Genomic DNA, 13,179 nt, shown 5'->3' on the forward strand with positions numbered 1-13,179 from the left:
TATTCAAAGCAAATTTAGATACCACTGAAGTTTGACATAGAAGCCACATAGGCTGTGTTAAATGAATGAAACAGGTACTTCGCTGAAGTCTATATCCGCATGGCTTTTTGTCTAACTAGATGTTTATATATGGGTATTTATATGTGCACACTGCTCTAAAATGTAGAATGATATCCTTTAGAATGTTCTCTTTTTTTTACTTCTTTTTTACATTGCTAGACTTGAAAAGATAAAGCCACAACTGAGCTACATCCCCCGCCATTTGGAGTGTTTCTTCATATGGGTTAACTCTGGAGAATACAGTATGATCTGTTCTTTTTCACTGTTTAAACACTGTTTATAACTCATGCATTTTCGCCAGCAATGAGTACTTTCATTTTCCTATGGTTTTTATTTATTTGTCAATGCATATGTATTTTCATCATATTCATCTCCACCTCATTTCACAATCTCAAGAAGGCTTTTCCCCCAACATATCCCACCTACTGTGTGTCTTTTTTACTCAAACTATAACCCTCTGGGCTTTTATTCTTCCTTCCTTTATAAATTTATTGTATTTTTAATTAAAAGTATAACTGTATGATTCCCCATCTCCTTCCCATTTTCCTCAGCTTCCTCTTAAATTCATGGCCTCTTTCTCTTTAATCATTAGTTACTTATATTTATGTTAACATATATTCATATACGTGATAATTATTATATAAATACGACCTGCTAGAATCACATAATATTGTTTGCACACGTTAAGTTTTTAGGTCTGACCACTTGGTATTGGATTGTCAATTAGGAAGCTCATCCCTGGTGAATTCTCACCTCTCTGAAATATTTAATTGTTTATATATCTTCATCTGGGCCACTGCCTAACCTCTACACGGTTAATCCTGAGTTTTTACCCAGAGGGCCGCACTCCAGGCTGCACTCTCCCAGCTCCTCCACATGGGGGCCATGCCTCTTTGTCTTGCACTCTTCTCAGACATGGTGTCTCTCCTCTCCTGCACATTCCCCCAGCATGGCTCTTTCTGCCTGGCCCAGCCATTAGCTGCTGGCATCTTTATTTACCAATCAGAACAAACTGGCGGCAGAGTCTTTCAGTGTCTCGCAGGTAGACCTGCAGACTCTCTCTTGAAAACAATTTGGGGAACCCAAATTAACATTAAAATACAGGCAACATTATGACAAGCCCACATTGCCCATTAAGTAGTCAGTGATTAATGTAGGGCCCATAACTGGTCAAAGTACAGAGGATAAGTGACAGTTGTGCTCGGTCCTAAATGGGACCTTTATCAACACTCTCTTGTCATCCAAGGCTTAGAGAATTATGGAAAAGGGGGTCATAAAAAATATAAGAGCCAGAGGATAGATTAGAGTGCTATGAAATGCTGCATTCTGTACAGGACATGGCTGTTGGATTCATGAAATCATAGCAACCTGCTTAAGACCTACATGAGATGAGGCCTTTCAACGTTCTAGCATGAATGGGGATGGACACATGAGCCTACCCCCTACCACTCACCTCCCCTAGCTGAGAAGCTATGGGCAGCTAATGGCTGCTGGGGAAGTGGAATAAACTTTTTCAGCGGTATAGCCACCAGTAAGTTGCCTATGATCCAAAAACAACCCCCCCACACACACACACACATGTACGTGCAAGCAGTGCTAATTAAACTCAGTGGGTTCTGTGGCTAGTGAGCTCATGGTTTTTAGAGAGGAGCCTACTTCTGTCATTTTCCTAAACTAGTATAACTCTTACCTGTGTTATAAATACTCATCCTTATACCCACAGATAGGCACAGTTCTTGCTCCTCACCAAAGGAACTTCCTTTTGTAGCATACAGAGATCATTGCAGAAAGCCCTACCTCCAGCCGACACGAAAATAAGTAAATAAACTCTCTGGGGACTTCTCAGCAGAAAGATCTTAAGAGTCAGAGAACCAGAAAGTTTGCTGCAAGACTGCGATTTCTAGATATGACAGGGAAGCTAGACATGAACGTTGAGTAATATGGCTGCTTAAATACAAGCTGAATAATGATAGCATGCCAATCAACTGTTCGAGGCATATCAAAATACAAATAATAATAGCATGCCAATCAACTGTTCCAGGCATATCGAAATACGAGGCTAAGTATGTGTCTTTCGTCTGGGATCACAAACCACTGAGGCAGTAGCAAACCCACTGGGATCTCATAAAAGTATTTCAACGCAACGCACTTCCACAGGGCTTCTCTGGCCAAGGCTGAGGGCAGCACTAATCTGTGTGTACAGACATAAACATTTAGAAGATAGTTTGACATGATGATTTAGCAGAATCATATGACTAACATAGCCAAGTGCTTTCAGCCAATCAGATATAAGTTCCCTCCCATGGGTTGAGCCTCAAATCCAATCAAAAAGTAGTTTCCTGTATAGCAGTCACACCATTAATTCACTACTGAACATGGTGTGTGTGTGTGTGTGTGTGTGTGTGTGTGTGTGTTTACATACCAGCATGTGCATATGTATGTGTATATGGGTATATATACCTGTGAAGGCCAGAGGTCAGCCTTGGGTATCATTCCTCAGGAGACATCCCCCTTGGATATTGTTCTTTTCACTATGACCTGGGAGTTGCCTTGTTCATGGTGTCTGTTCACAAGCAATAAAACCCTAACTAAAACACCTATTATTAATCTGATATCTAAAAAATTGATACGGAGATTGCCCTTTTCATTCCAGATATTCATAAGGTCTCTCCACATCTTTTTCTATGTCTGTTTCTACTCTCTCTCTCTCTCTCTCTCTCTCTCTCTCTCTCTCTCTCTCTCTCTCTCTGTGTGTGTGTGTGTGTGTGTGTGTGTGTGTCTGTCTGTCTGTCTGTCTGTCTGTCTGTCTGACTGTCTGTCTTTCTGTCTGTCTCTGCCTCTTTTTCTATCTCTGTCTTTCAAAAGCTAAGGACCAAACCCAGGGCTTAGCTACTGACTTGAGATTTTATTAACTTTTTCCCTACATCAAACAGACCCTTTTCCTTCATTGATTGCTTAGTTTTTCTTTTCCTTTTGTTTTGTTATTTCATGGATTGTCCCTGAAATTTCTCCTAAAAGCTGAACCCTGGCTTCACTCTTCACAGTGGGAATGGATCTGAGGTATCCCCAGCTCCTCATTATGAGGACTTGTCCTTTAAACAACCTATAAGGAGAATTAGGTGATTTTAGTATCTTTGTATCTAGCCTCCACAGTTACCATTTTTAGTACTCTTTTTTTTTTCAATTTATCCAGATCTGGGAGTTTGATTATCATTTTCCCTTTGTATTAAAAGACTTCACGTTGCAATTCTCATAGTTAGGGTCTAATACTGACTAATTTTTGCAGCCTTTGAATGTCTTTGCCTTCATCTTTTAATATTGTTTTCAGAGGGAAACAAGTTCTCGATAATCATTTTTCTTTAAGTTGTGTAGCTTTTGTTTAAGTTCCCTGCTCTCTTCCCACTGGCACTGTTTTCTGTGCAGTCCACTCCACTCCCTAGCGAGTTCATTTCTTATTACTTTTTTTTTTTAATTTTCTCTGAGTACTTTTAAAATTTTCTCTTTGTCACCCGTTTGATTAGTTTTTTGGGATAATGTGTCTTTTCATAGTTTGATATTTCTTACATTTCAGATTTGTTGAGATTGTTTAGTATAGAAATATTTGGGCCTTTTCTTCAAGGCGTTTTATTCTGTTTTTAATTTCTTCATTTATTCCCGTGTGCCATGACACATATATGATGGCTAGAAAGCAATTCGTGGAGGTGGGTTCTCTCCTTCCACAGCATGGGTCCCCAGGGATCAAGTTCATTTTCAGGCTTGGCAGCAAGCATCTTTGTCTGCCGGACCATCTCATTGGTCCCTTTCTCGAATACTCTGTGAACTCCATCTTCTCCACAGAGACTGACTAGACGTACATAGGGATCCCATAGTTCACTAATGCTCTGTTGATTTTTCCATTGCTTTTGATTTCCATATTTTGCCTTGGATAGTTTCTTTGGCCGTGTCTTCAAACTCACTGCTTAGCTCCCACCCTCAGCAACTGACTGTTTCGTCTCCAGAATTTTAATTTGGATGGCATTTGTTATAGGATATTTGATTGTTGTACATAAAAAACCTAATCGTTAGCAAACTATGAAAGCTTAAATAGATGTTGCATTTATCAGATGTGGTTTTTAGGTGTGCCCTGAAGAGAAGAGGTTTGCATGAGCCTCTAAAAGACTCCTTAGAGAAGAATGCTGAGGAATGGAACGTTCCTGCTTATTTTAAGGCAAGTTGCTTGGGAGGAGTCTTGGGTTCTTTGCTCTATGAACAGAGGCACAGTGAGCTGGATAGTCTTGAACTGCCCACCGTAAAGATGGAGCCCCCCACCCATAATGGTGACAAGGTTCAGACTGCCAAAGGTGTGGGGAAGGAGCTAGAGACTTCTTTTATAAACAATTGGAACTTTGATCCCTAGCCCCCCCATCTGTCTCCCTCCCCTCCCCCTCTCCCTCCCCCTTTCCTCCCCTCTCCCCTCTCTCTGCCTAGAAGAGCCTTTATGGAAGGAGCTCCAGGTAAGAGATACTGGGCTAACAACAGAGAAGCAGCTGGCAGGACACAGGTAAAACAGTAATCTAGGAGAGAGAGCTAAAGATCCCTCTCGGGTTCGGAGGAGCTCAAAAGAAAGGGAGACTCGCTCCATCAAATGACACAGATAGAAAGAGATTTCTTAAGAGCTGGCAGTTTAGTTGTAGAATCAGTCTTATAAATAGATATTTTATATATAGTTCAGAAAATGAAGTTACCTAGCCGAGCTAGCAGGGGTTTACCCCAGTTTATGCCTCTACTAATTCTATTACCTATGCCTTTTAGGCATCAATTTCAACTGAACAGCTCGTCTCTGCTATGGGTTAAATATAGCCCTGCTTGGTGGCATGTCTGGACCTTCTTAGACATCATGTCTGGTGAACACGAGTGATGGGATTTTCATTCTCAATGGATGTTTATCTCTCTAAATAGTACTGAGTTTCGCTTCAGGACATACTTCTATTACCAAGAGTATGATCTTTTGTGTATGATCTTTTGTGTCTTACATAAGCTTTGTTAGAAAAAGACCAGGGCAGTGTGTCCTCTATGTTTAGTTTCTCCAATAATGAAGCAAAACTCTTCTGGGTTTTGAGTACCCAGTAAGTTATGGAGTATAAGGCCTTTGAGAACTGCTCTGACCCTATACCCAGCCCTTTCTGAGTTCTGAAGATGATTTCCTGTGTTTCTGGGTGGTACACTGATAACGATGAATTGGAACCTATGAAGGTCTCGGGGTTTCCATTCTGGGTAGCTCTTCCTTTCCAGCACTCAGCCTTCTGAGCACCTGATGTCCAAGCATCAACAAGAATCCCTGCTCACTTCCACTGTAAGCCCCTTCCCCAAATCCAAACCTAAAACCTTTCTCCCAGCGTGAAGCCAGGATACAAATGGGCCTCAGTGCATTATCTTCTGTCACTTTGAATCACTGCCCTACAGTGCTGATACTCAATCTCTGGGTACCATTTTTGTTTTATAGGTATCATCAAGCTTTTTCCTTGCTTCTAGAGTAGGGAGAAAGGGTTGGGCCACTGTCATTCTGTCTTGACCAGAAGTAGAAACCTGAGTTAAAAAAAAATCTAAGGGGATTTTTTTTTATTATAGGAAAGGCATAATGTAATTTGGTACTAGCAATGAACTAAAAAAAAGCCAGAGTTAATTTTAATGTTTTAACGAGTCAAGAAAATAAGTGTACACATACCTATAATCTCGGTGCTCCAGAGGGGGAGACAGGAGAAGCCAGTGTCCCAAGTAAGCCTTGTTTACATAGTAAACTCAAGGCCACCCTGGGATTGGGACTCTGTCCAAACAAGAAAGAAAGAAAAAAAAAAAAAAAAGGAAGGAAGGAAGCCAGAAATTCCCCCGCTTTATTCCAGTCCAGAGACATCTGACAGATGAGATTTTCTTCTACATCTACTCAGGATCGTTGCTCTCAGAACAGTTCCCTGCAGTCTTGGTCAGCATCTTCCATTTTCCAGCATCATCTGCACCCTATGCTTAGCAAGAGAACTAGTCTCGCCTACTGAGATTTTAATACTCTGGTTGTTTCAACTGCTAAGAGTCCTGGTGAGTGAATTTACAACAAAGAACACATTCAGATGGCAAGGATGTGAGGATCCTACCGAAAACCAGTAAAGAGATCCAGCAGGCTCGACCACGGCAACCGCAAGCCCAAGCATGGTGAATATAGCAATAACAGGTTTGCCTTATACCTTAAACCATTAGATCACATTCCTAAAGCTAGACCACAATGTCCAGTCCCTTATTTGACTAGTGAGTCATTCTTAAGACTGATCACCAAGACCTACTATCAAAACATCATGCTCCAGGAATCAAAATTCATTATTTTGACTACTGTCCTATCAGAACTTACCAACATGTCCTAGCTCAGTCTAACACAGACCTCCCCCTTTCCCTGTTATAATCAAAACCTGTAGTTATTTGCTGCTGTTTCTATGTGACTTGGATTCAGCTGCTCTTAGCCATGCTTTATAAAGGATCTCTTTGCATTTGTTTTTATGCTTGGAAATTGGTGTTTGTGTATGGTCTGTGCCTAACCTAGGGTGCTGAGGGGAGCACCCACAGTACAAGGGTCCCTTCAATCATAAGATGTCAAAACTATCTGAGGAGAGGATGGAGATTTGAAGCCAACACCTGAAAAACCAAATATGGAAATCCTTTCTTCCTACAACTTCCATTAATAACTTAGCAGTTATGGCCTGTGGGTTGAATATGAAAGAGGGTGAGATTGAAAGAGATGTTCTTATATTTCCAAATGTTCCTCTGCGCCACCCATGTGAAGTTTCTTTCAAAACTCAGTTTGAATTCAAGCCTTGCCTGTTATATGACTATCACATAAAAAGCATGTATATATAATATTGTCTGTTTAAGCAAAATCTAAGTTACTGTTCGCCGCGCGCCTTTAAGTCTACAGCAGCGGAAAGCGAGAAGAGCAGGACATGAAGAACACGCAGTTTGCGAGGAAAGGACTGAGTGGCTCAGAGTTGCGGGCAAGGATAGTACACGAAAGCTGTACGATGGTAACATCCTCTCTCTGACACCATTTAGAATCATGTAGATGAACCCCTTGGCATGTCTGAGAGAGAGACATTCTAAATTGGGCTAACTGAAAAGGGGAAGACTCATCCTACACGTGGCTGATACTGTAACATGGCCAGGAGTGAAGAGCTAATTATTGTTCAGGACTGACTGCTATTCAGCCAGGTTCTTTGGACACAGGCAGGTACAGTCAATTCGTTGCCTGCCGTTCTCCAGCAATATCCACAGTCAGCCATTCGAGCTTAGCTGCTTCCTAGTCTAAACCTTTAGTGCTTCCCTCCCTGTGGACAAAGCCACCAAGCAGTTCCCTCCCTATACCGACAAAGCACAGAATAGCGGCTGACACGCCACGGAAGAGCAGCAGCATTGCTTCCACGGAACTCTGGGGGGCTTTGCTTTCATAAAGGCACAAAGGCATGGGGAAAATCAGAACAGTACTATGAACAGATGGGGGCTGCCTCAAAGGTCCCCTCAGATGGTTTTCACAACGCATCCATTTGTCATAGGGGCAGCTTGTTCTAACTCGAGACACTGAGCATTACAGCAGTGACTTATAAAGAAGAAACTTTCTTACTCACCTACAGAGGGCAGTCTTGGCATACACACTCAGTGGGCAGCTCTATCTGGAACGGAATGCTAAAATAGGTAGATAAGCCACTACTGATCCAGAGAAGGGATCAGCCTTTTACTTTGCTTAGAATAACATTGCAAGAAGGTCCCAGCAGACTCAGACATGGGCCAGCATTAGCCAGCCAAAGAACAGAGACGATACCTGGATGTTGGTAAAACCGGATGACAAGACTCCGGTAGGGCATTTGTTAGGAAAACATGCCCAGCCTTCCCCAAGGAAACCAAGGCTACCTGGAGGAGCATCTTTCCGGGCAGGCTGAGCAGGCACAGTTGCTGCCCCTGATCAGAGCAGAGAAAGATTCCAATTCCAGTATTCCCCAAGACCCAGAAAATAAAGGGGTCTCTCAGGCTGTGACTGGTGTCAAGGTAAGATGATCTCACAATCCCCACTGTCTTTGGCCGGGTAAAGGTTAACCCCTGAAGAATATAATGCCAGTAGCCAGTTTTATCGCAGTAGACTATGGGTGATTTATAAAGAATACTTTTGGAATAATTTACAGAAAACCTAAAAATTTGAAAACTACCTGGTGTCCAGTTTTCTCCACCCTAAACAGCTCTCTTTCACCATTGCTTTTTTTTGTTGTTGCTGTGTTTTTGTTTTTTGTGGTTGTTCGTTTATTTGCTATGCTTTTGTGCTTGAGACTGAAGCCTTGGCCTCAGGCACACTGAGCGGGCGCTCAATCACTGAGCTACGTCCACAGAGTTTTGGCTGTTTGTTTTTTAGGTGATACTTTTTTTTTTTCTTAAGCAGGAAATTTAGCTTCTTTAGCTGTTGCTACTAGTTCTTGAATGTTTTTCTCTGATAGAAATTGTGAAAGAAAATTAGACTTCTTTCTAAAAATATTATTACAAAATAATGAGAAGCTTCTATAGGAACATGAACATTAAAGACGTTAAATGTGTAGCTTCCTAAAGTGAGCTTCCCAAGTGTGAGTTTCTGACATTGATCATTTCTCCTATCCGGGGTTGTATGTTTCTTGGCAGAATGTACAGTGTGAGATGGCAAATTCTCTTAACTATTAATAAAGCACAACTGTTAATAAAAGGTTACAGTATGGAGAGGAATGGGCTCGTGTCCATGTTAAAAAAATAATTATCAGAGTTCAGAACTAAATGATGCAAAAGCAGACCACAGAAAACCTGTCCAAGTGAGTCAGTTAGCGCTGGAAGTCACAGTTGTTCCTGAGCCGTGGCCTACATCCTGAAAATGATCATTATATGGAACTCTGCACTTAATTCTCTAGACCTGCCCTGTGGTGGTATTTCAACTAATCGGCATGAGCAGAGGAAGGGTTAAAAGAAAATGAAAAATAAGTTTATTGTGAGTCTTTTTTTCTGTGGAAATAACTTTAATTTTCTGATATATGTGAGTACATCGTGAATCTGACACTCCAATTATTGTCGCCAACTAAGTACAGGACTTTATCTGATCAGCAGCTCATTCTCGAAGTTCTCAGATAAGAGTTTCGTTGTGTCGCTAAAACTGGCCTCAAACTCAAAATCCTACTGCGTTAGTCTCCCAGGTACTGTAGTTAAAAATGTGTGCCGCAACCAGTTAAGCATTAAGTCACCAAATTGAAATTAAAAGGAAAGATGTCATGATCAGGAGATCCTTATGCATTTTGAATATTTTAATTATCAGTGCCTCCCTTAACTCCTCCCAGATCCACACCCAGCTCCAGTTTTGTGTCTTTTTCTATTTAATAACCCACCTACTAGGAGATCTTTATTAGCAAATATCTAAAAGCGAATAATATTCAAAAGAGATTTCTACAAGCTAAAAATTGGACATTATTCTTTTTTTTTATTAACTTGAGTATTTCTTATATACATTTCGAGTGTTATTCCCTTTCCCGGTTTCCGGGCAAACATCCCCCTCCCCCCTCCCCTTCCTTATGGGTGTTCCCCTCCCAACCCTCCCCCCATTGCCGCCCTCCCCCCCGTAGTCTAGTTCACTGGGGGTTCAGTCTTAGCAGGACCCAGGGCTTCCCCTTCCACTGGTGCTCTTACTAGGATATTCATTGCTACCTATGGGGTCAGAGTCCAGGGTCAGTCCATGTATAGTCTTTAGGTAGTGGCTTAGTCCCTGGAAGCTCTGGTTGCTTGACATTGTTGTACATATGGGGTCTCGAGCCCCTTCAAGCTCTTCCAGTTCTTTCTCTGATTCCTTCAACAGGGGACCTATTCTCAGTTCAGTGGTTTGCTGCTGGCATTCGCCTCTGTATTTGCTGTATTCTGGCTGTATCTCTCAGGAGCAATCTACATCCGGCTCCTGTCGGTCTGCACTTCTTTGCTTCATCCATCTTGTCTAATTGGGTGGCTGTATATGTATGGGCCACCTGTGGGGCAGGCTCTGAATGGGTGTTCCTTCAGTCTCTGTTTTAATCTTTGCCTCTCCCTTCCCTGCCAAGGGTATTCTTTTTCCTCATTTAAAGAAGGAGTGAAGCATTCACATTTTGATCATCCGTCTTGAGTTTCGTTTGTTCTAGGGATCTAAGGTAATTCAAGCATTTGGGCTAATAGCCACTTATCAATGAGTGCATACCATGTATGTCTTTCTGTGATTGGGTTAGCTCACTCAGGATGATATTTTCCAGTTCCAACCATTTGCCTACGAATTTCATAAACTCGTTGTTTTTGATAGCTGAGTAATATTCCATTGTGTAGATGTACCACATTTTCTGTATCCATTCCTCTATTGAAGGGCATCTGGGTTCTTTCCATTTTCTGGCTATTATAAATAAGGCTGCGATGAACATAGTGGAGCACGTGTCTCTTTTATATGTTGAGGCATCTTTTGGGTATATGCCCAAGAGAGTTATACCTGGATCCTCAGGCAGTTCAATGTCCAATTTTCTGAGGAACCTCCAGATTGATTTCCAGAATGGTTGTACCAGTCTGCAATCCCACCAACAATGGAGGAGTGTTCCTCTTTCTCCACATCCTCGCCAGCATCTGCTGTCACCTGAGTTTTTGATCTTAGCCATTCTCACTGGTGTGAGGTGAAATCTCAGGGTTGTTTTGATTTGCATTTCCCTTATGACTAAAGATGTTGAACATTTCTTTAGGTGTTTCTCAGCCATTCGGCATTCCTCAGCTGTGTATTCTTTGTTTAGCTCTGAACCCCATTTTTTAATAGGGTTATTTGTTTCCCTGCGGTCTAACTTCTTGAGTTCTTTGTATATTTTGGATATAAGGCCTCTATCTGTTGTAGGATTGGTAAAGATCTTTTCCCAATCTGTTGGTTGCCGTTTTGTCCTAACCACAGTGTCCTTTGCCTTACAGAAGCTTGGCAGTTTTATGAGATCCCATTTGTCGATTCTTGATCTTAGAGCGTAAGCCATTGGTGTTTTGTTCAGGAAATTTTTTCCAGTGCCCATGTGTTCCAGATGCTTCCCTAGTTTTTCTTCTATTAGTTTGAGTGTGTCTGGTTTGATGTGGAGGTCCTTGATCCACTTGGACTTAAGCTTTGTACAGGGTGATGAGCATGGATCGATCTGCATTCTTCTACATGTTGACCTCCAGTTGAACCAGCACCATTTGCTGAAAATGCTATCTTTTTTCCATTGGATGGTTTTGGCTCCTTTGTCAAAAATCAAGTGACCATAAGTGTGTGGGTTCATTTCTGGGTCTTCAATTCTATTCCATTGGTCTATCTGTCTGTCTCTGTACCAATACCATGCAGTTTTTATCACTATTGCTCTGTAATACTGCTTGAGTTCAGGGATAGTGATTCCCCCTGAAGTCCTTTTATTGTTGAGGATAGCTTTAGCTATCCTGGGTTTTTTGTTATTCCAGATGAATTTGCAAATTGTTCTGTCTAACTCTTTGAAGAATTGGATTGGTATTTTGATGGGGATTGCATTGAATCTGTAGGTCGCTTTTGGTAAAATGGCCATTTTTACTATATTAATCCTGCCAATCCATGAGCATGGGAGATCTTTCCATCTTCTGAGGTCTTCTTCAATTTCTTATCTCAGTGTCTTGAAGTTCTTATTATACAGATCTTTTACTTGCTTGGTTAAAGTCACACCGAGGTACTTTATATTATTTGGGTCTATTATGAAGGGTGTCGTTTCCCTAATTTCTTTCTCGGCTTGTTTCTCTTTTGTATAGAGGAAGGCAACTGATTTATTTGAGTTAATTTTATACCCAGCCACTTTGCTGAAGTTGTTTATCAGCTTTCGTAGTTCTCTGGTGGAACTTTTGGGATCACTTAAATATACTATCATATCATCTGCAAATAGTGATATTTTGACCTCTTCTTTTCCGATCTGTATCCCCTTGATCTCCTTTTGTTGTCTGATTGCTCTGGCTAGAACTTCAAGAACTATATTGAATAAGTAGGGAGAGAGTGGGCAGCCTTGTCTAGTCCCTGATTTTAGTGGGATTGCTTCAAGGTTCTCTCCATTTAGTTTAATGTTAGCAACTGGTTTGCTGTATGTGGCTTTTACTATGTTTAGGTATGGGCCTTGAATTCCTATTCTTTCCAGGACTTTTATCATGAAGGGGTGTTGAATTTTGTCAAATGCTTTCTCAGCATCTAATGAAATGATCATGTGGTTCTGTTCTTTCAGTTTGTTTATATACTGGATCACGTTGATAGTTTTCCGTATATTAAACCATCCCTGCATGCCTGGGATGAAGCCTACTTGATCATGGTGGATGATTGTTTTGATGTGCTCTTGAATTCGGTTTGCCAGAATTTTGTTGAGTATTTTTGCGTTGATATTCATAAGGGAAATTGGTCTGAAGTTCTCTTTCTTTGTTGTGTCTTTGTGTGTTTTAGGTATAAGAGTAATTGTGGCTTCGTAGAAGGAATTCGGTAGTGCTCCATCTGTTTCAATTTTGTGGAATAGTTTGGATAATATTGGTATGAGGTCTTCTATGAAGGTTTGATAGAATTCTGCACTAAACCCGTCTGGACCTGGGCTCTTTTTGGTTGGGAGACCTTTAATGACTGCTTCTATTTCCTTAGGAGTTATGGGGTTGTTTAACTGGTTTATCTGTTCCTGATTTAACTTCGGTTCCTGGTATCTGTCTAGGAAATTGTCCATTTTCTGAAGATTTTCAAGTTTTGTTGAATATAGGTTTTTATAGTAAGATCTGATGATTTTTTGAATTTCCTCTGAATCTGTAGTTATGTCTCCCTTTTCGTTTCTGATTTTGTTAATTCGGACACACTCTCTGTGTCCTCTCGTTAGTCTGGCTAAGGGTTTATCTATCTTGTTGATTTTCTCAAAGAACCAACTTTTGGTTCTGTTGATTCTTTCTATGGTCCTTTTTGTTTCTACTTGGTTGATTTCAGCTCTGAGTTTGATTATTTCCTGCCTTCTACTCCTCCTGGGTGTATTTGCTTCTTTTTGTTCTAGAGCTTTTAGGTGTGCTGTCAAGCTGCTGACATATGCTCTTTCCTGTTTCTTTCTG

At 41.1% G+C, this 13,179-nt stretch overlaps 2 protein-coding genes across 2 annotated transcripts in view; one reads left to right on the forward strand and one right to left on the reverse strand.

Annotated features, from left to right (window-relative positions):
• The window catches only part of Atp6v1h (ATPase H+ transporting V1 subunit H), a 102,738-nt gene extending 94,628 nt beyond the window's left edge, over nt 1-8,110 (reverse strand). The window contains 1 exon segment of the mRNA NM_001013929.1: nt 7,984-8,110. The gene's annotated coding sequence lies outside the window, so the exon portion shown is untranslated.
• The window catches only part of Rgs20 (regulator of G-protein signaling 20), a gene marked incomplete at its 3' end in the record, with an annotated part of 597,802 nt that continues 592,465 nt past the window's right edge, over nt 7,843-13,179 (forward strand). Inside the window, 1 exon segment of the mRNA NM_001402015.2 lies at nt 7,843-8,118. Within this exon segment, the coding sequence (NP_001388944.1) occupies nt 7,951-8,118 (168 nt within the window). The 5' untranslated portion in view covers nt 7,843-7,950.

Source organism: Rattus norvegicus, chromosome 5, assembly GCF_021556685.1.
Source record: "Rattus norvegicus strain SHRSP/BbbUtx chromosome 5, alternate assembly SHRSP_T2T, whole genome shotgun sequence".
Taxonomy (NCBI): domain Eukaryota; kingdom Metazoa; phylum Chordata; class Mammalia; order Rodentia; family Muridae; genus Rattus; species Rattus norvegicus.